Below are 21,265 nucleotides of genomic sequence, written 5' to 3'. Positions count from 1 at the left end.
TCTAATAGGCAGGAGTGGACTTTCATTAGTAGGAAAAAGAAATAAATCCTATCTGACCTTCAGTCACTATTAAAATCAGCTGATCTCCCTGAAATAGTTGAATAATGTATGCATGAAAAGAAATCACTTTTTTCTATAGCATTGGTTATATATGGTTTCTTTTTCATGTATTTCAATAAAATATGAGAGTATTGGCAAAACCCACATCTTAGAAAACAAGTTTTATAAATAACTTGAAGATTCTGCCAATTACCAATGGTCTCTGTCCTTGCTTCCTTACCAAGGCTGTGTCAAAGAAGTCTTCTAGAACATCAGTCAGGGATGTGTCGGACGCTGACTCTGCCATGGTCAGAAATGCGGTTGTTTTTTCAAACCAGGAAACCATGTACACAAGAGAAGAAACAATAATGGAACTTTCTGTGACTGTAACTACTGTCTATTCAATAAAGTTTCATAAATCTTTTACCAGAACAAAATAGTTTTAGAGACTGGTTTCTAGAACATTTCAGGTAGACCTCTAAGGCCTCCATCTAGAACTCTCCAGAATCAAGTCCTACTGCTAGAGGGTTGTACCAATAAGTTCTCAGATACTGGCCAGAGTTGGCCAGGATTGATGCCAAAAAGTCCTATATAGGGGCTAGTGATTAAAGATGGAGATAAATGGGCCTCCCCAACACAGCAGCAATTTTGTCATCTAGGAGGCTGGAGAAAAACTATTCAAAGAATATGCAGAATTTGGAAAGTGCTCCAGAAGTAAGTTAGTACAGTATATATGCTTCAGGCCGATCTTCTGCCAAAAGCTTCCTGCTGATTGGAGATTTGTTTTCCTGTAGGAACGTATATCCCCATTCCTATTAAGTTGCTAGGACTGGTAGGATTTAAAGTAAACTCATAAACCCTCCTAGAATGTTTATTCAAAAAAAGGGAGGGCCATCTTTAGACCATTTTGGCTTATAAAAATAATCCTGTGAGCATAGTTTGACATTTTCAATTGAACACGTAGTATGAAGAGTTCGTAATGAAAAAAATCTTAGAGGAGGGAGCCTTAGAAACTTGGTTCACTTTGGAGCCAAGAACCCAAAGCAGCCCAGCTGGAGACCATGGACAAACCAATCCACTGGCAACCTTAACTGTACATTAGGAAAACCCGGAGAGCTTTGAAACCCCTGATGCCTTAGACCCATCACAGACCCAGTACATCACTCTCTCCGGAGCAGGGACCCAGAGAGGGCTTTTTAAAGCTCTCCAGGGGCTTCTAATGCACAGTGAGGGGGGAGGGCCACTACGGAGTTCTAAGGGATGTTTCTTTGATCTCAAACCAGGCAAAGATTTGTACTAGATTGAACCATCCACCCTCTGAAGCAAACTTTTCTCCAACAGCTTAAGGGAAGAGGATTAAAAAAAGCCTTCTATACAGCGGAACTCACTGCTAAGGCGGGATTTCCCCCTTCCTATAGTCCTACTCTGAATTGTATGCTTTTAAGTATGTTTGTCATGATTCCATTCACCACCCTAAATCCTATTCCCCTCTCAGCACACCAGAATATGTTGAGCAGAGATTCAGAGAAGTGAGGGCAGTGCCACATTTTTGATCAAGACTTGGGATTAGAAAATCACTCTCTGGGACCTACTTCTATGCCATGATCATACATATCCCTACAGCTGTGGGATTACCAGAAACCAGACAAAAGAGTTATTTATAGATGTACTAGGTTCTTCTTCCTCCACTTCTACTACTTCCACTTCTACTACTTCCACTTCTACTACTTCCACTTCTACTACTTCCACTTCTACTACTTCCACTTCTACTACTTCCACTTCTACTACTTCCACTTCTACTACTTCCACTTCTACTACTTCCACTTCTACTACTTCCACTTCTACTACTTCCACTTCTACTACTTCCACTTCTACTACTTCCACTTCTACTACTTCCACTTCTACTACTTCCACTTCTACTACTTCCACTTCTACTACTTCCACTTCTACTACTTCCACTTCTACTACTTCCACTTCTACTACTTCCACTTCTACTACTTCCACTTCTACTACTTCCACTTCTACTACTTCCACTTCTACTACTTCCACTTCTACTACTTCCACTTCTACTACTTCCACTTCTACTACTTCCACTTCTACTACTTCCACTTCTACTACTTCCACTTCTACTACTTCCACTTCTACTACTTCCACTTCTACTACTTCCACTTCTACTACTTCCACTTCTACTACTTCCACTTCTACTACTTCCACTTCTACTACTTCCACTTCTACTACTTCCACTTCTACTACTTCCACTTCTACTACTTCCACTTCTACTACTTCCACTTCTACTACTTCCACTTCTACTACTTCCACTTCTACTACTTCCACTTCTACTACTTCCACTTCTACTACTTCCACTTCTACTACTTCCACTTCTACTACTTCCACTTCTACTACTTCCACTTCTACTACTTCCACTTCTACTACTTCCACTTCTACTACTTCCACTTCTACTACTTCCACTTCTACTACTTCCACTTCTACTACTTCCACTTATACTACTTATATGGTAGAAGACAAGTTGCTTAATTCTCCAGGATCTTAGGGTACGGGACTAAATACTTTCCTTTCCACAGGAAATTCTTACTCTGGGGAGAATAATTTCCCAATGCCTTTTGAGTTGACCTGCAAAACTAATCAACTTTAGAAGTATAGAATCTAGGGGTGCTTGGGTGACTCAGTGGGTTAAGCCTCTGCCTTTGGCTCAGGTCATGACCTCAGGGTCCTGGGATAGAGCCCAGAATCAGGCTCTCTGCTCAGAAGGGAGCCTTCTCTCTCTCTCTCTCTCTCTCTCTCTCTCTCTTTCTCTCTCTTTCTCTCTCTCTGCCTACTTGTGATCTCTGTCAAATAAATAAATAGAAAAAAAAAGTAAAGAACCTAGTATCCCATCCACTTTGACAGTATCCTTCTATTTTTCTTTGGCCTAAACCTACATGAAACAGAACAGGCTTTAGAATGTGCCTAAGTTCTGGTTCTCAAATTTCCATCGCCAAGCAGAATTCCAACAGAATATGGAAATTTCCATTTGATTTCAAAACTCCAGTGGAAATTTGATCTGACCCTTTAAATCTTGGAGGGTTTTTTTTTAAGATTTTATTTATTTGACAGAGATCACAAGTAGGGGGTGGGGGAGCAGGCTCCCTGTGGAGCACAGAGCCCAAATGCAATGCGGGCTGGATCCCAGGACTCTGGGATCATGACCTGAGCCTGAAGGCAGAGGCTTAACCCACTGAGCCACCCAGGCACCCCTTGGAGGGGTATTTTTAAAATCTGAACAGAAAATCAGGTTGGGACAGATCCCAACTCATCTTCCCCTGCCCCAGAACAAAACAAAACAAAAAACCAATCAGCTTAGGGTTTCAAGTCACGGTGGGGGGGGGGGGGGCGGGGGCTGTATATCCTGTTCCCCTTCCTTTGAAGTGGTTTTACCCCCTCTTCCCCATCTCCTGTCATCTGTGTAACTATATGAGGGAGTTAGGAGGCACTATGTGCAAAATGAAATATAGAGTTTACCTAAGCAAAACGCTTAGATTCATCCCCCCCCCCCCCGCCCCCCACCCTCCAAACGGTTTTAAAATCCCTGAGAGGAGTTAGGGAAAGCCTGGTGTTCATTAGCTCTTCCCTCCACCCCCAAGAGGAGGGGGTGCCACATAGTTAGAGTCCCTTTAAAGTTTGAAGAAAAAAAAAAATAGGGAAGTGGTGGCGCCCGGGGAGATTTCCCTGAGCCAACCTGGTCTTTTTTTTAAAACGGATAATATTTTTTAAATTATGTATGGTAATATACAACATGTAATCACACATCATATCAAGATATAGAACATTTCCACTTCATAAACTTTCCCAGGGCTGCTCTCTAGTCACTATCACCACCAGTGTTAGCCACTGTTTTGTCTTCTAGAACTCTAAGTTCATATGAATTTCATATGAATAAATTATATTCCATTTACTCATCTAGGACCACTTTAACTTTTTTTTATTGTGTTATATCACCATAAAATACATCATTAGTTTTTGATGCAGTGTTGCAAGATTCGTTGTCTAACACCCAGTGCTCCAGGCAATACATGCCCTCCTTAATACCCACCACCAGCCCTCAAGCCCCCCAAAACCTTGTTTGTTTCTCAGAGTCCACAGTCTCTCATGGTTCCTCTTCCCCTCCAATCTCCCCCAATTCTCTTTTCCTTTCCGTCTCCTAATGTCCTCCACGGTATATGATCCACAAGTACGTGAAACCCTAAGATAACAGACTTTCTCTGCTTCCTTGAGCAGGGGCCTTGCTAATCTCCTATCATTCCAATTTTAGTATAGGTGCTGAAGCGAGCATGCCAACCTGGTCTGACTAAACGTCAGATACTAGAGTCCAGAGGGGGGTGGCCGGGAAGAGATTTTGGAACCAGCTAGATCATGCTCCTGCCCCTCTATCTTCCCTCATCTCCTCACCAACAAATCAACATCTAAAAGGGCTGCAAAATCTGCTCATGAAAAGAGGGATATAACAAGAGATTTAATAAACTCTGTTTTGCTTCCAGATGCCATTGTCAAAGCATAATAGTACCCTCTGGTTAATCCCTAAAACACAGAATAAACAGTCACAACTGCCTGAATTAGAATAAGTATTCTAATAAGTATAAGTATTTTTGCTCTTTGTTTTCTCAGATTCAACTGAGTTTCACGTTTGGAAAAATAGGCTGTGGCAAGGGGAAGTTTTTGATCATTTATCCAAAATCAGTCTTGTTACTCATGTCTATTAAAATAGCTTTAGAGCCTTTGAGTGGAGGGGCATGTCATAGTTACTCCCGACTCAGGCTATATTCAAGTGAAATTCACTAAAATAATTAAAACCTGCGACTACAACATTGGCTGGTCAAGGGGAGAAGAGGGAAGGTCGGGCTCATCTCTGCAGACCCCCAGAGCACGCAGCACATATACAAACAACCTGTCCTGAACTTCATGTTTGCTGATAAAGACTGTAGGCATCCTTACCAATTTTCCAAGTTCGATTGCAAAGGAACAAACTACCAAACTAGATAACTGGTTTCATTCCAGTTCTTTAAATGACTCAAGGCCATACAAAATTAAAACAAGACCCTTATCTTTGGGATCAGTCCCTGCTGGATCAGCAAAGGCTCCTCTTCTTTGAGGCCGTCAATGAAGAATCGTTGAAGACATTTCAGCAACAGCGCAACATGTCGAAATTCATTTTTCTCCAGTTGCTGGGTATTAGACCACACAAAGTTAAAACCTTACAATGAAATTATTAAGGGAGTGGATCCTAAAAGTTCTCAGCACAAAGAAATTTTTTTTTAGGTTTTAAATAATCTCTATTCCCGACACGGGGCTCGAACTCATGCCCCCTTGCTTTTCTGCCTCAGCCAGCCAGGTGCCCTTCATCACAAGGAAATTTTCTATTTTGTATCTAGGAGATGACAGATGTTAAATAAATTTGTTGTGGTCATCATTTCCCAGTACATGTCAGTCACAGCACTATATCATACCCCTTGAAGATACAGCGCTAAGGGTCAATTATACCCCCAATAAAACTTGGGGGGTAGGGAAGCATTCAGAATAGTTACACATTGGTATTCTCCCTCCCCCGCCACACACAATCAACTTTACTTGCCTTATTTATGGATCTGTCAAGATAATAGAATACAAGATGATTGTATTTTTGAGGAATGCTGCTTTCTCTCTGTTGAAAATACTCTTTTATTTTCTGAAATCCTTTATCATGGAAAGCATCCATAATAAGTGATTGAAGCTGGAAAGTTGAATAGTTTGCAAATTATTTCCCCCCCAAGGATATTTGTTTCATAGTTCTATTTCTATCAATAATTCAGTGTGGAATTAATAGAGGATAAATGTAGTTCTATCTTGAACAGTAAATCATTTAGCAATCATTGCAAGCGGTCTTAAGCCAACAAGCTCAAAACCTGGTTTGTGGACCACCAGCAGCATGGCCATCACCAGGGGACTGATTAGGAATCAGAAACACCGGAAGAGGCGGGGGGAGGGCTTCGCCAACTTACATGCTAAGTTGGAGAGCCACTGACTTAGAGAGAACTACACTTAAAGTCCAGATATCTATGGGAGAAGAGACTTTTTCCTTATTAAGGTTAGAAATTCTAAGACCCTAAAAACGCAAATTATGAGTGACACAAATGACAGAATTTGAAGAAAATGAATTTCACAATCACAGGTTGTTGACTAAGTATGCGAATTGTCATAATGAGAGAAATTTTTTCCACCTGAACATCAGCCAAGACCTACTTCTAAATACATGCATTTGAACAGACCCTTCCCTAAGTATCTGTACTCTGAAGATAGGATTTTTTTCCATTTATAAAATTTTATTCTCAAAAGTTAAATTACCAATATACAATTTTTTAAAGATTTTATTTGACAGAGAAAGAGAGAGATCACAAGTAGGCCGAGAGGCAGGCAGAGAGAAAGAGAGGGGGAGAAGCAGGCTCCCTGCTGAGCAGAGAGCCCTATGCAATGTGGGACTCGATCCCAGGACCCTGAGATCATGACCTGAGCCAAAGGCAGAGGCTTAACCCACTGACCCACCCAGGCTCCCCTACAATATTGTTTTAGTAAGGAGGTATTCTACTATATACAGCTCCGAATTCCGCATATTCTTAGTACTGATTTAAAAGGAAAGATACCGTTTGAAATTAAACACGTGAACAGAATATTTTTAAGTGAAACTTTTGTGCCCGGAGTGTTCCACTGATGTTCTCACGAAATCCTTACCGCCACCCTGAAAGGACAGATTCTTTATCTGGGGAGATTGAAAGGCTGGGAAAGGTTAAGAACTTTCATGAGATCTCTTAGCTGCGATTTACACTCAGACTCTCAGACGCTCAAGCCTCTGCCTGCTTGAGACTCCACTTGGCTTCTGTGCACTCAGAATAATTCCAAACCCTTTGCCTTGGTCTTCAAGGCTCTGCAGGATTTGATCTGTCAACTTCTGCCTGACTTCCCTACTAAGTCAAAAACAAAAATAACAACAAAGTTAAATTACATTAAATTTTTTTTTTAACTCAAATTCTGCCTTCCCTCAGGGCCTTTGCCCTGACTGTTCTATGCCTAGACTGCTTCTTCCTGCCACTTTCTACCTGGCTGGCTCCTTATCACCCTCTGATCTCAGCTTCATTATCACCTTTTTAGGTCAGTCTTCCAGGACTAACTCAAGTAAGGCAAGTGCCTCTGCTCTCCACAATCCATGATGATCTCCGCTTTCTTTCCTTCCTACACCTTTCCTTTGGTCAGTGACCTATTTCTTTGGCTTTCTACCAAGCTGTAAGCTCCATGTGGGGAGGAATTGTATGTTTTGTTCAATAGTGTTTACCTAGAATACTACCTGGCCCAAGATAGTTCAGACTAAGATATTGGTAGGGTAGTCGAAGGTATGGTAATGAGCTGAATATGAGACTAGGGAAGAGGAAGGAACAAAGATTTCTCTGCCTCTGGCTTGAGCAACTGAGAACTTTTGTGCTGATAGCCAGCAATCACAAAACTAGGAAGAGGGCGCACACACACATACACACACACACACACACACACTGCTCTCTCCCTCCCCTCCCCAGCAAAAAATAAACTTGATCTTTACATAGAAAGCGTGGGGGGCAAGTCCACTCCCAGTGTCTTCCTTCACAGACTGCAAAGGACCTTCCTCTACCTGTGTACAAAAAGATTGTTTTTAAAAATATCTCCAAGAAATGAAGCTCAAGTTTTAAAAATTAAAGTAATGAAGCATCATAGGGTCATTCCGAACAAGAACTTTGTTGACTTGTGCCACTGATTATAGGTCTAAGTAACATACTACTTAGAAATAATTGAACTTTCTTCGGTATTAGGACAACTACAGACTACCACAAGTAGCAAAGCAGACATCGTTGTCATCACCGTCACACAAAATAGACAAACTCTGTAGTGACAGCTATCAAATAGAAGGCTTTGGTTAAATGAACCATTTTTAGAATGAGAGCTTATAAAATGAAGTTTTGGAAAGTGTGTTTCAAGCCCAGTCGTGAGATGGAGCTCTAGGTTGCTTTTAGACTTCAGTGAATTTTAAACACTCCTCCGGGACTTTTACCGCAACTTCCAGGATCAAATATTAGCAACACCCACAAGAGAATTCACAAGACATTTACCAATGGATCGTTACACCTTTTCCTCAAGAGTAATCCCTGGGTCTGCACCTTGGTTTTCACAACACATTATGCTACATTAAATAACAGCATCTCATCTGCTCACTTCACCCCAACAATTATTTAAAAGTACAATACACAAAAAAATAAACTTCAAATATCTCCTAAAGCTATGTTTTTTTGGTTTTGGGGTTTTTTTTTTTTTTTTAATCTAGCTTGGGCTCACAGTCCTACTTCTATATGGACTTGAAAAGATCCTTGAATGTCAGCACATGTTACAATATTATTACTTACAAATATGGAAAGTTGGGTCAATTCAAAGACCCAAATGCAGACTTAACTATTTTTTTCACCAGTAGTGATTCCAGTTAAACGAATGTTGAGAAGCGGGACCACTGGTGGGACCGCGGGCCTTTTAGGGACCTTTATCTACCGCGCGGGTAGCCCGAGTCCCCGCTTGGTCCCTACACTTGGGACCGCAGGTCTGAGCCCAGATGGGTTAATGTCACTGCACGGTCTACGCAGTAGCAGGGGCTGGGGAAACGCCCGCCGCAAATTGAAAAGAATGATTTGTTGGCCTCTAAACATTAATTCTCCAGTTTCCTCTTCCATGGGCAAGGGACCAGAGTTTCTCTCCTGGCTGGTTCCCTCGCTGAAAGCTCCGGATAAACTCTAAGCAAACCTAAGGGTCTGGAAGGGGTCAAGGGTCCGCAGCTCCCCGCCCCCCCCCCCCAGCTCTTCCGCCGGCGTCAGGGCACGGTAGCAGGTGCCGGGTCCCGGGGGAACACGCCAGCCTCTGCACCCAGAACCCGACGGACCACACATCCGTGCGCCCCCACCCCCGCCCCGAACCGCAGAGAAAGTGCTCGGACTGAACCCCAGCCCTCCCAGACCCACTCACCGCCTGCATCCCGAGGCTCCCAACCCTCCCAGACCCACTCACCGCCTGCATCCCGAGGCTCCCGGCCCAGAGCGCGCCTCCCTCGGGCGCCGCTTTCAGCCTCGTGCAGTTCTGCGACCCGAAACCCGGGCGAGCTGGGCTCCCCCACGGCGAGGGCCCCGGGAGCCTCGCGGCTTTTGAGCTCCAGTCCTCGCCGGGACGCTAACCAATTTACCGCACCTGAAATGTACCCTGCCCTTATATGAGACGCAAGATACCCTCGCGAGTGATTAGCAGTCGTGGTCGGGCCACCTGGGCGCGCACGCACACCTGGAAGCGGTTCCTCCGAGGCTGTGAATACCGTCGCGGAAACACTCTTCCTTTGCGGAGCTCCAAACTGACAGATACTCCCTCTGTAGAAGCCGCAGTTTTCTCTCCGCCTTCAACTGCTGGCGGAGCTGTTTTTGGTCTCTGGATACTGATAGAGACAAAAACTGGAGTTTCCCCAATAGGAAGCAGATTTGCACCTGAAATTGTGAGAATATTCCTGACTTCACAAAAGAAGGGCTGCCCCCCACCCCAATAACATGGTCTTCTCAGTCAAAACCAAAACCAAACAAAGCGGGGGGAGGGGAAGCAAACAAATAATTTCATCCACTCGCCTTTCCTACCTACTTCATTTAACCCAGCTGGAGTGTGTGCTAATGACCAGGTTTTCGCCGTTAAGTAGCCTGTTTATGTGGACACGGTGGCAAAATAAATTGGACTGTGGTTTTTTGGGTTTTGGTTTTTTTTTTTTTTTAAGCAAACAAATATGGGGCACCTGGGTGACTCAGTGGGTTGAGCCTCTGCCTGCGCCTCAGGTCATGATCCCAGGGTCCGGGATCAAGCCCCACATCGGGCTCTCTGCTCAGCAGGGAGCCTGCTTCCTCCTGTCTCTCTGCCTGCCTCTCTGCCTACTTGTGATCTCTCGTCAAATAAATAAATGAAATCTTTTTTTTTTTTTTTAAGCACCACTAAGATCTAAACTTTCCTTGTGTAAAAATTTGTGTTATGATTACCAACTATGGGTATTTCATGTCAAGACATTTACAGAACATACCTGTTTGCATCAAATTAAGACCTAACAGAACGAGAATCTCTGCTAGTCAGCCCAGGTCAGCACACACACCTGACTTCAGTTCAAAAGGGTACTAATTTCAAAGATTATGATGTCTGTTTCCTGCCCAATACCGTGTAAATATACTTACCTTAATTTCCTGATTTTCACCCAAGCCTTGCAAATGCAAAGGCTTCTGCCTTTGCTTTTTAATTAATGAGCTTTTACTGTATCAAAACAGTAATGAAGGAAGAGCCAGCTATGAATATAAAGTTGTTCTGAATCAAAGAAAATACTAGCACAGGAAAAAAAAAATGGAAGGATAGTAACAAACAGTAATCAAAATATAGTTCAAAATATAGTTTAAGTGCATTTGACTTTACAGAATAAAATAATATAATGAGAATACAATAAAATATAATAAAATTACAATTTGCTTAATAATAGGCAAAAACTTGATAATCAATTATTTACAGAATTTGGGGGGGAAACATATCCTTCCAAAATATAGGGTTGTTAATGCATTCAAACTTTCTGGAGAAATGTAAGACAACACTGTAGAAAACACAACTATTTTTTATTTTTATTTTAAAATTTTCACTTCGATTAGCTTTTTAATTTTTTTTAGGGAGGCTCCACACCCAACCTGTGGCTTGAACTCATGACCCTGAGATCTAGACCTGAGCTGAGACTGAATCAGATGCTCAACCAATGAAGCCACCCAGGCAGGCCCCCCGCCATGAGCTTATTTTACTGAGACATAATTTTAGAGCAATTTGGAACTAAGATTTTAATTCTTCTGAAACTAATAATGGGAGAGACTCAATGACATTTCTTTAGAGACTAGAATCCATTTAGAAAAAAAGGTATATAATTAATTTATTTGGGTTTAACGTTAAAAATTGTTTTTATATTTTTTAAAAAATGTTTTATTTATTTGACAGACAGAGATCACAAGCAGGCAGAAAGGCAGGCAGAGAGAGAGAGGGGAAGGAGGCTCCCCGCTGAGCAGAGAGCCCAATGCAGGGCTCCATCCCAGGACCCTGGGATCAACTCAAGCTGAAGGCAGAGGCTTTAACCCACTGAGCCACCCAGGCACCCCTATATTTAGATTTTTGAAGGTAAAGACTCAAAGACTCTCTAGGAACATTCCAAGATTATAGAGACAAGAAAGATTCTAATAATTTTTACAATAAGACCCAAAATTAAAATTAACATCTATGCAGTCTCAGAGGTGATTTTAAATATATTTGAAGTTATGTGAAAGCATTTTGGAGTATATATTATTTTAACCTATCACAATTAATGGCATATATATTTGTCAAAGAAAGGTGTGAATAGTTTTAACATTTGGAAGACAAACAGAATAAAAAAAAAAAAAAATTGAAGGACAGGAGTCGCCAGACCTTCAGCACTCGGTTAATATGATGAAAATCTGCTAACAAAACTCCTGGGGTGAGAGAGGACACGCTCTTCGCTTCCTCCCCGATCCTGGCGACTACGGGAGAGTGATTTTAATCGGAAACCCTGACCTACACAATCTTTCAAAAAAGGGAACTTGGGGGAGGAGAGGCTGGGGGGATGACCAAGTCCTTTTTTTCGCGTGGACTTTCGCCTCTGGATGGGAGGAACATCCAGCTTGAAATTTAGAAAAAAGAAGAAAATTCGTGAAACTGCCCAAATATGGCATTTTCTGTCACCGGAGTTCTCCGTTGTCCACGCTGGTAGCTCTGAAAAGCATCTCAGTATTGGACCGACTTTCCTAACAAACCTGACTGTGCCCTTGGCCAGGAGGTGAGAGGACCGCGAGCGCGGACAATTCATCAGCGCAGGTTGCGGGTTTAAGGGGCACCTGCTTTTTCCGCCTTTGGCCAAAGGAAGAGACTGGTCTGGCAGGAGGCGCTGGCGGGGCGCGCTCCCGGCCGGTCCCACGCAGCAGCGGTCCGCGCGCCCGGAGGGTGCTGGACGACTCCCAGGTCCAGCGCACGCCGGGCTTCGGGGTTTGGAGGGATACAGGTCCCACCCAGCATCCCCTCTAACAGTGACTGGCCTTCAGGAGCCGCTCTTTTCTGGATGCGGCTGGGAACAGAAGCGTGCCGCCTGCAGAGCAAAGGCACGAGAACTACTTCTGGGAAAACACTTCCCTCGCCGCTCAGAGTGGCTACAGAGAGATTTAAGTCATGTCAAACGATTTCTTTTATTGGACGCCTCTAGGTACCGCAAAAACCCTAATGAGTCTGTCCGGGGGGATCCATGGCGTCCTGCGCCCCCCTGGAGGCTGGCTCCTCCAGGCTCCAGAAAACCTCCGCAGATGGAATGGGGGTATTTCCACGACAACACACCAAAATAAAGACGATCTTTAAAACGTTGTTTCCAGTGGATGGCTGCTGAGAAATCACGGAGTCCCAAACCCCTGTTTAAGCAGATAAGGAAACTGATGCCCAGAGAGAACTAAGACGAGCGGGGGGGCGGTGGGAGGAGAGAGAGAGAGAGAGAGAGAGAGCGAGAGCTGAATGTCCTGCTTATGACCGCTGGGCCCGAAGAGCCCCCCACCCCCGCTCCTCCCCTCCCCCTCTGGATACCTGTAGCTCATCTCATCCCTCCTTCTCCAGGTTCACTTTCAGGGACTGTTGTCTCACTGGGCCACTTCCCAGGTGCACCTAGACCCGGGAGTTCACGGGGACGTTTGGCATTCCTTTGGACGCCAGTCCACCAGCCCCCAGGAGAAAAGCACAAACTCCCCGACACTCACAACAGCTGTGACAAAGCCGGAGAGCAGAAGTCCAAAGCCAGTGGGCGCGGGCGCAGTTACCCAGACTTGGGCGCGCGACGGCCAGGGTCTTACAAACAGTGCCTAGGAATTGTATCGGCTGGAAAGCCTCTGTCGCAAAAACCTTCCATCGAAACACAACCCCAAACCCCAGAGGCGAGGAGAGGTTAGGGGAAAAAAATTTTTTTTCTACTTAAATGCGACATTTCACCTCCCCACCCCCATCCTCACCCCCGGACATCTTGGTCAGTTTCCCGAGGGTTCAGGTCAACCTCCCCGTCCGTTCCTAGGTCTCTATCCGGGCGGGGGTGACCCTCCTCGCGGGTGCGGGGAGGGTGGGAGCTGGCGAGGAGAGGGGAAAGGCGGAGCCTGGAGGGGGGGGTGTGTCTTTATAAACGTGCGGGCAGCTGGCCAGAGCCAAGCTGCGGTTTCCAGCACCGTGGCTGAGAACAGAGCTCGTAACCCTCCTCCACCCCTTCTGGATTTCTAAATAAATTCTCTCTCTCTCTGTCTCTCTGTGTGTCTTTGTCTCTCCATCTCCATCCAATAAGACGGAAAACATCACCTTGCCCATCCAGGTTTTTTTCTTCTGTCTTTCAGGATCGTTGGCGGGGAGCGCAGGCAAGGTGCGGGCAGATGCTGGTGGAAGTGGGGCAGAAGGCGGACTGCGTGTGCCCCTACGGGATGAAGCTCAGTTGGGACATCAACGATCCGCAGATGCCTCAGGTGCGTAAAACCCGGTACGCGCGCGCAGGTGGCTCTGTCCATCCAAAACAGGGCTGATGGCGTTCAAGTTCTTGCAGAAAGTGAGGAGAGATCTCCTCTCCAACTGCCACCTCCCTGAGAGTCCTCAGTTGTTAGACGCCACAAGACGCAGAGTTGGGATTAGTGATGTGTCTTCTCCTTGCCCTTGTCTGAAACACACCAATTGTCCGGGGAACTGTCAATTAGGCTTCAAGTTCTCAGTCATCTGGTGAGAACAGGCCACCTGTCGCTTGCTTTCCTTTATCCAAGCTAGAAACCAGGTGATTCTCTCATCCATTCTTTGAAATCTATGAGAAGGGTACAGCGAATGTAGACATCATTGCTTCTTAATCAGCAAAACTGTAAGACGACTATAAATCACCATGGCCCGAATCTTAAATAGCGGGACTGAGGTGACTGATGCAGACGCCAGTGGCTGCCCTGGATGACATGCTAACCAGACCACAGGCGACAAGGGAGCCTCTGGAATCTGGACTTTGACCCTAACTTCTGATCTTACTTCTCTAATGACAAGGAGATCACCTCCTTTTAGGGTGATTTTATTTTTGTTTTGTTTTAATGGAACAAAGTAGGGTAGAGCCGAGTCCAGGGAATGAGCTGGACAGTTATGCTTGGTCATACTGGTTTAGGGCAGAAACTGAGGAGTGACTTTGAAGTCCTGAGTGTAGGTAGAAGGTGAGAGAAGTGGCTTCCCACACATTTGCAAAGGTGAGCTTCCAGCAATGTTTGGAACTGGGAAAGAGACTACCACATGCCATATATATTAATCAGAAAATAGCAAGTCATTAGTAAGGTCATGTAGCCTCTCAAAGAGATCAGCAATTTTTTTAAATGTACATACGTTTAGTAATCTGTTCTATTTGTTTTAAAGTCTGCTACTTCCATCATCCATTTGTGGGAAGGTAGACCATAGCACAGCAAGAACATCTCATCCGCACTGACTTCCCTCCAGAAAATCTTCATAATAGTCTAATCTTGCATTTTAGGAAAGAGCCACTTACAAATAATGGAAAGATGGCTCCTCTTTTGTGCATTTTTCTAGACTTTCTGAGCAAATGTAAGTTACTTTTCCTTCATGAAACTTCATAAGAGGTTCTTAAGCAGAGAATGTGTGTAATATCTCAAAAGTGCATGTGCACTGGGAAATAGAAGTGGAGAAACAGGATCCTAGCCTCGCTCCGGCTGACTGAAGGAGAAAGAGCTATTTGTATGACCTTGAGATAGTTCCCGAATATGCCTTCGTTTCAGGCTAATATGACCTGTCATCTAGTGGTGGAACTAGATAACAATCTCAAGCTATCAGCCAGATTTTCTGTCATGTTCAGGGTGTGCATTTTTGTCTGCATGTGCCGACACTTTAGAACAAAAACAACCCAATCCTTGAGTCCTCCATTTTTTGCTTTGACTTAAAAATATGGTCTCAGTGGCTTCATTTTCAGTGTCACTGCCTTAGTAGCTGTTATGAGACATGAGGGATGGGGGATTCTCTACCTTTACAGGGGGACACTGATGAAATATTCTCTTCTGGGAAATTTTCTATTTTGCCAAGATCCTTGGATTGAAATGCTCACTTTATAAACAGCATTTAGTCTACACTTAGAGTTAATAGTACATCATTAAATATTTCATTTGTGACTTTCCTTAAGTCAATGCATTAATTGATGGCAATTACAGTATTTCTGAGAAAAGGTAAATGATGCCTCTTGGTAATAACAATGATTTCAACCATATCCCTGTGGTTTGGGAAACAAAATTACCCATTTACCTATTTTTGTTAGAATGCATAATACTAATGAGGTATTCAAGTCTGAATTGTCCAAATGAGAATAATTTTGCTTTGCCAATGTTTGATTGAATGCCCTTGGGGTGGTGGGAGAGAGAGAGGTTGCAAACAGCTTGTTAAGTAGTAATCATACTCTTCTGAGCCTTTATCATATCAGGAAAGCCAGTGGCACCTGGCTGTCACAGATCTGTCTGAATCCCAGTTATGCCACTCTAGAAAGTTCTGTCTCTAACTTCCACTTCCTCATCTATGAAATAAGAGTATGGACGCCCATCATGAAAGGTTGTCGTGGGGATCATAGATACTCCATAATGTGGCTTTGCGGGCCATACTGTCTCAGCGCCTTTAAAAGCCCAATTCTGTCATAGATGGAAAATAGCCCTAGCCAATATGCAGACAAATGTGCACGCCCATTTCCCAATACAACTGTGTTTATGGGTCTTGAAATTTGAATTTATATTAATTTCCATGTGTCATGAAATCAAATTCTTCGGATTTCCCCCCAAGCATTAAAAATTATAAAAGTAATTCTTAGCTTGTGGATCGTACTAAGACAGGCTGGATTGGGCCCTGGATTCCTAGGGCTGACCCCTGAGCTAGAGAGTACTGGCTAAATATTAAGCATTTCATAAAGGGCAATTTTATATTAAACTTCTATACAAAAGAGACATTGCGGTATAGATAACACATATCTTGGGCAAGACCACCAATGATGGATGCTGAAGCAGTGTTGCGTGTTTTAGATAAAACTTACTATTTCAGCCATGCGGCTCTTTGTTGAGAAGAGCAAAAATCACATTGCTCTCGGATGAGGTCCAGGACTTCGCCGGTTCCATCCCATGCTTTGGGTTGACCTTGATGGCTAAGTCCTTCATCGCGGTGCTCCTATAACCTGGGAGAGCTAATTTGGGAGGAGCAGGGAAAGCTGTGTTTATCTCTGTCATGTTGCTCTGGGTATCACTGCTGATGCAACCAACAGGTTTGAGGTAGAGGCAAGAGATTTAGAAGGAAAAGCACTGGACCAAAACGGAGATATTTACAGACTGAATCGCATTTCAGCGATAGGGCATTATAACCACTTTTTAGCCTGGTGCTTTGATGCTTCATTTGAAAACATTTTCACTTCCAAATTAACACTGAAATGTACCCAGAAGTGGTCTCCCATGATGGTAAGAACAGGCCCAGGAGTCAAACTGGTAGGACTCAAATCCTAGAACCAGGTCTTACCAGCTCTGTACCTTGGACAAGTCGGTTAACCTCTTTGACCTCTGTGTTCTGTCAGATTAACTTACCCATTATAGTAGTTCCTATTGTCTGTGTGAGTTATGGAGGCTAGAGGAGCTAGTGCACAGACAGCATTTAGAAGATAAGAACATTATAAACATCCATGACTAGCCAGTGGTCAGAACCGGACAGGCACAGACAGGACAGGTGGCACTTTGAGATGGCACAGTTGTGGGTTTTAGGACACTGCTGGAATTAAAAAGAATCAGTTTTTATTCTAATGTGCTTGGGAAAAAATGAAAAGCACAAGGTGTCCGGCTTGGGCTTCACCCGCTCGCCCCGTCCTTCCAGGAGCCGGCGCACTTCGACGGCTTCTGCGAGTGGCCCGACGGCTACGTGCGCTTCATCTACCGCAGCGACGAGAAGAAGGCGCAGCGCCACCTGAGCGGTTGGGCCATGCGCAACACCAACAACCACAATGGCCACATCCTCAAGAAGTCGTGCCTGGGTGTGGTGGTGTGCGCTCGGGCCTGCGCCCTGCCCGACGGCTCCCGCCTGCAGCTGCGGCCCGCCATCTGCGACAAGGCGCGCCTGAAGCAGCAGAGTGAGGCGGGGACCCCGTGGGGTGGCCTAGTGGCCCCGAGTTCCCGGTTCCCAAGGAATGTTCCCTTTCCTCCTTCACAAGCACCTGGGGTCCGAGTTATTAATATTTCTCTCCCGCTGGCTTGGCAGAGAAGGCGTGTCCCAACTGTCACTCTGCCTTGGAGTTGATTCCCTGTCGAGGGCACAGCGGATACCCCGTCACCAACTTCTGGCGGCTTGATGGCAACGCGATATTTTTCCAAGTAGGTGGGGGGGCATCACAGTCTGTGGTGGGTATTTTCATCATACCACGGGGACCAGACCACCTGCCGTGTGCCTTAGGAAGCCCGGACTAACCCAAATAGAGTTTCGTGGTCTGACATCGGGGCTGGGGCTCCCGGAGCCTTACCCAGACCTGAGGAATGAGCTCTGCCTCTGTGTGTTCTGTAAGGGCAGCAGATAGTGAGCCAAATTTTAGTGAATATGGGGAAAAGATTGTTAGGTGATCTTTTAGGATTTCTATTATCTGTGCTGTTTTATGAGTTCAGTAATTTTTTCTCTGTCATTTTGGAAAAACAAAAAACAACCTGAGATCTTGGGAGAGACAATCAGTTTTTGATAAACGTCGCCAGCTTCCTTCAGCAGAATAGGTTTATAAATAAAGCTTATAAATAAGTTTATAAATAAATAAATAAACAAGATTTATTTCCTTATTAACGCAGGCCAAGGGAGTGCATGATCACCCAAGACCAGAAAGCAAATCAGAGACGGAAGCTAGAAGAAGTGCCAACAAGAGACAAATGGCCTCTTTTTACCAATCCCAGAGAAAGAGAATTCGAGAACCAGAGGTAATGGGGAGCTATCATGACACTGTGGTCTTTGTTCATTTTTATCACAAAATACATTGCTAATTATGTAACATACGAATGTCATAAATCAATTAGGTTTTATTTTATGTGAAAATTATATCTCCCACAAAATGTCACTGAAGCCACATTTTGGATAGAGTTCCTAATTTCTTCTTCTTAAAAAAAAAGCAAACTATCTCTGCAGTCAGTGAGATGGTGAGGATGTGTGCCAACGGCCTGATACAAGGACAGGTACTGGGTTTTAATAAAGACAGAAACTTGTGCGTACCAACAGTGCACTAACAGTGCCTTCTTGAGACCATCCTTCGCGTTATTTACACAGAACGAATAAAACCTCTTGGGGCAACTTGCTCTGGTTTCAGCCAAAGCACGCCAAGCTGGTCGTGATAGTCCAGGGATAAGAGAAACTGGTGTTCGAGTGCTTTCTATGTGCCAGGCATGTGAGGGCTAAGAGCTTCACAAATGAAACGGTCACAAAAGCCACAAGAGAAGGTGGTTGTTACTGAAAGTTTTACAATTAGGAATCTGAGGTTCAGAGAGGTTAAGTAACTGGTTCCATTACTGAGGGACAGAGTCAGAATTTGAACCCAGGTCTGGGTCAGGCTCCTGTGACTCCGTTATTATGAACACAGGATGAGAAATACAGAGCCCTCTGCCACTCAGACCCACCCTGCCTGGCGGCCATGAACTCTCTTCGTTCTGCAGTATGGAATTCATACCTGAGCAAGCTCAAGTTCAACCCTTAGGTCCTATGCCCAAATCACATACCTGAGTAGTTGCAGGGCTCACAACACACAACTGGCCCATTGGAAATTTGTTTTTATTATGTTGGTTGGCTACTGTTACAGATGAGGGCACCCATGTAATTTACATTTTAATTTACAAATAAAAATTTATAATAAAAATTTATATATACATATATATGTGTATATATATATATATATATATATATTTTTTTTTTTAAGGCTGCCCTGGCTACTGAGGCTGGGAAGTCCAAGCTTTCCGGGTAGATGGGCAGGGGGATGTTTTCAGAAGCATAGTTACACCCTGAAAGGCTCTTCCCTTTCTGTATGCTGTCGCAGTATCTCAGAGCAGGGGGCTGCTCTGAGATAAATATATATATATTTTTTTAATGTATATATTTTTTTAAGGCTGCAGAGAATCAAGACAACAGTGGACATTTCAACAACATGCCTCCCTTGGAGAATCCAGAAGAGTTTGATGTAATTGCTGACACTGGCACTGGCTTCCCTGTTCCAGCGCAGCCTTGCTTTTCATTCCCCAGCTCTGAGGCTTACAAAGCTACCTGTGACCTAGCCACCTTCCAAGGAGATGTAATGCCACCCTTTCAGAAATATCCAAATCCAAGAATTTTTTTGCCTGGGCCACCTTGCAGCTATGGATTGGCAGGTCCTAGTTACAAAAATTCAAGCCCACATCCCACCCATTATCCAAATTCCAGCAGCATCCCTAATGACACAGACTGGGTTCGTCTGAATGCACTGCAATATAACGTCAATTCCTACAGCAGCTTTGAGAGAAGCTTTGATTTCACCAGTAAACAACATGGCTGGAAATCAGCTCTTGGAACACCTGGCCTTGGGGAGAGGCCCGACCATGGACAGCTCCAGGCTGTGGCCACTCACCCTTATTATAACTCAGAGCTTCCCTGCAGGTACCTCTCGACTCCCCCGGCAGGTGCTCCAGCCCTACAGACCGTGATCACCACCACCACCAAAGTGTCCTACCAGGCCTACCAGCCCCCTGCTCTGAGATACTGCGACAGCATACAGGAAGGGAAGAGCCTTTCAGGGTGTAACTATGCTTCTGAAAACATCCCCCTGCCCATCTACCCGGAAAGCTTGGACTCCCCAGCCTCAGTAGCCAGTGCAGCTTCACCAGCAGGGTCACTTCCTTTGAAAATTCCAGGCAATTGCAGAGCCATCAGACCCACTCTGGCCTTTCCCCAAGAGTCCACTCCCTCCAGGACAGATGGAACAGAGACTTGGGATGTGTATCCATCGAGGTTGGGATCTGCGATCAGTTATTCAGATGGGGCTAGTCCATTCTTTAGCTATGACAATGAGGACTTTTGAACAATAGTCTTGGACACAGTGTAATAGTGGTGTCCATGCGTGTAGTGAAATGTGGACTAGAAGCCATCTCTTGTTTGAGCTGGGAAGTTGATCTAGCAGACATATGTAATAAGAACAATGCTGGTCAGCTGAGAAAATTGTGGGTTGGAAATCTTTAGATAGTATAGGGAAATTCTGCACAGCATTTTAAAACCTACCCCTACAGGGGTACCTGGGTGCCTCAGTCAATTAAACCTCCAACATGATTTTGGCTCAGGTCAGGATCTTGGGGTTGTGAGATCAAGCCCCATGTCAGCCTCTATACCCGGCGCACAGTCTGCTTCATATTCTCTCTTTTTCTCCCTCTCAAATAAATAAGTAAATAAATAAATCTTCAAGGGAAAAATAAACCCTGCTGCACTAAACTTGGGATCAGGTCTGAAATGTGACTCTCCCAAATGAACAAATAAGCAGGTTGGGTAGCATGATGATTAATAAGCTAAATTCACTGGAGTAGAAGCCACGAGTGCTGGTTCTCATTCTAAACCCTTTCTCATTTGACCATAGGGAATTTTACAAATCCTTATCTGGCCCTTAGAGGTTGTCAAAATAGTTTCAGGAAGAAATCTTTACAATCTTAACTCCCAAGTGATTTCTCAGAATTTTTATTTAGCATTAACAATCCATTACAAGAGCTTCAGGAAATAAATTTGATCATTTTATCTCCAAGCATATAACTACAGCCTTTTAAAAAATCTACAATAGAATGATAACATGCAATTGTTTTTAAGAGAATTTTGTTTTCCAGTATCAGCTAAATACCTTTTCTTAACATCAATGAATGTTTTCATAACAGAAACAGCCTAACGATGATATGTATTTAATGGATTATTATTGTGCTAAAATGTGTTTTTTTCTGATTAAGTTTCAGTATTAGAATTGAGATCTTTTATTCAAATACAGGTTTACTGTTCCTTTGTTACTCCTTATAAATGTTATTGATAATATTTGATCGAATGT

At 44.0% G+C, this 21,265-nt stretch overlaps 2 protein-coding genes across 2 annotated transcripts in view; one reads left to right on the top strand and one right to left on the bottom strand.

Annotated features, from left to right (window-relative positions):
- The window catches only part of SYCP2L (synaptonemal complex protein 2 like), a 126,593-nt gene extending 114,386 nt beyond the window's left edge, over positions 1-12,207 (bottom strand). Inside the window, 6 exon segments of the mRNA XM_059179362.1 lie at positions 281-385; positions 5,139-5,258; positions 5,666-5,803; positions 9,134-9,318; positions 9,407-9,556; positions 12,030-12,207. Coding sequence (XP_059035345.1) covers positions 281-385; positions 5,139-5,258; positions 5,666-5,803; positions 9,134-9,318; positions 9,407-9,556; positions 12,030-12,207 — 876 coding nt within the window.
- A 937-nt stretch (positions 12,208-13,144) lies between these two features.
- On the top strand, positions 13,145-20,266 carry GCM2 (glial cells missing transcription factor 2). Its single transcript, XM_059179361.1, has 6 exons — positions 13,145-13,192; positions 13,548-13,673; positions 17,071-17,323; positions 17,452-17,564; positions 18,024-18,149; positions 19,322-20,266. Exons 1-6 carry the CDS (start codon positions 13,145-13,147, stop codon positions 20,264-20,266), a joined length of 1,611 nt encoding a protein of 536 aa, XP_059035344.1.
- The last annotated feature ends 999 nt before the right edge of the window (positions 20,267-21,265 follow it).

This window comes from Mustela lutreola, chromosome 6, assembly GCF_030435805.1.
Source record: "Mustela lutreola isolate mMusLut2 chromosome 6, mMusLut2.pri, whole genome shotgun sequence".
In the NCBI taxonomy this organism is placed as follows: domain Eukaryota; kingdom Metazoa; phylum Chordata; class Mammalia; order Carnivora; family Mustelidae; genus Mustela; species Mustela lutreola.
Note: the sequence above shows the minus strand (reverse complement) of the source record. Positions and strands in the feature narration are given on the sequence as shown.

Coding starts and splice junctions, on each gene's coding strand:
- GCM2 (XM_059179361.1), top strand. CDS start 13,145: ATGCGACATTTCACCTCCCCACCCCCATCCTCACCCCCGGACATCTTG. Junction 13,674..17,070: donor ACGATCCGCAGATGCCTCAG/GTGCGTAAAACC, acceptor CCGTCCTTCCAG/GAGCCGGCGCACTTCGACGG. Junction 18,150..19,321: donor AGAGAATTCGAGAACCAGAG/GTAATGGGGAGC, acceptor TATTTTTTTAAG/GCTGCAGAGAATCAAGACAA.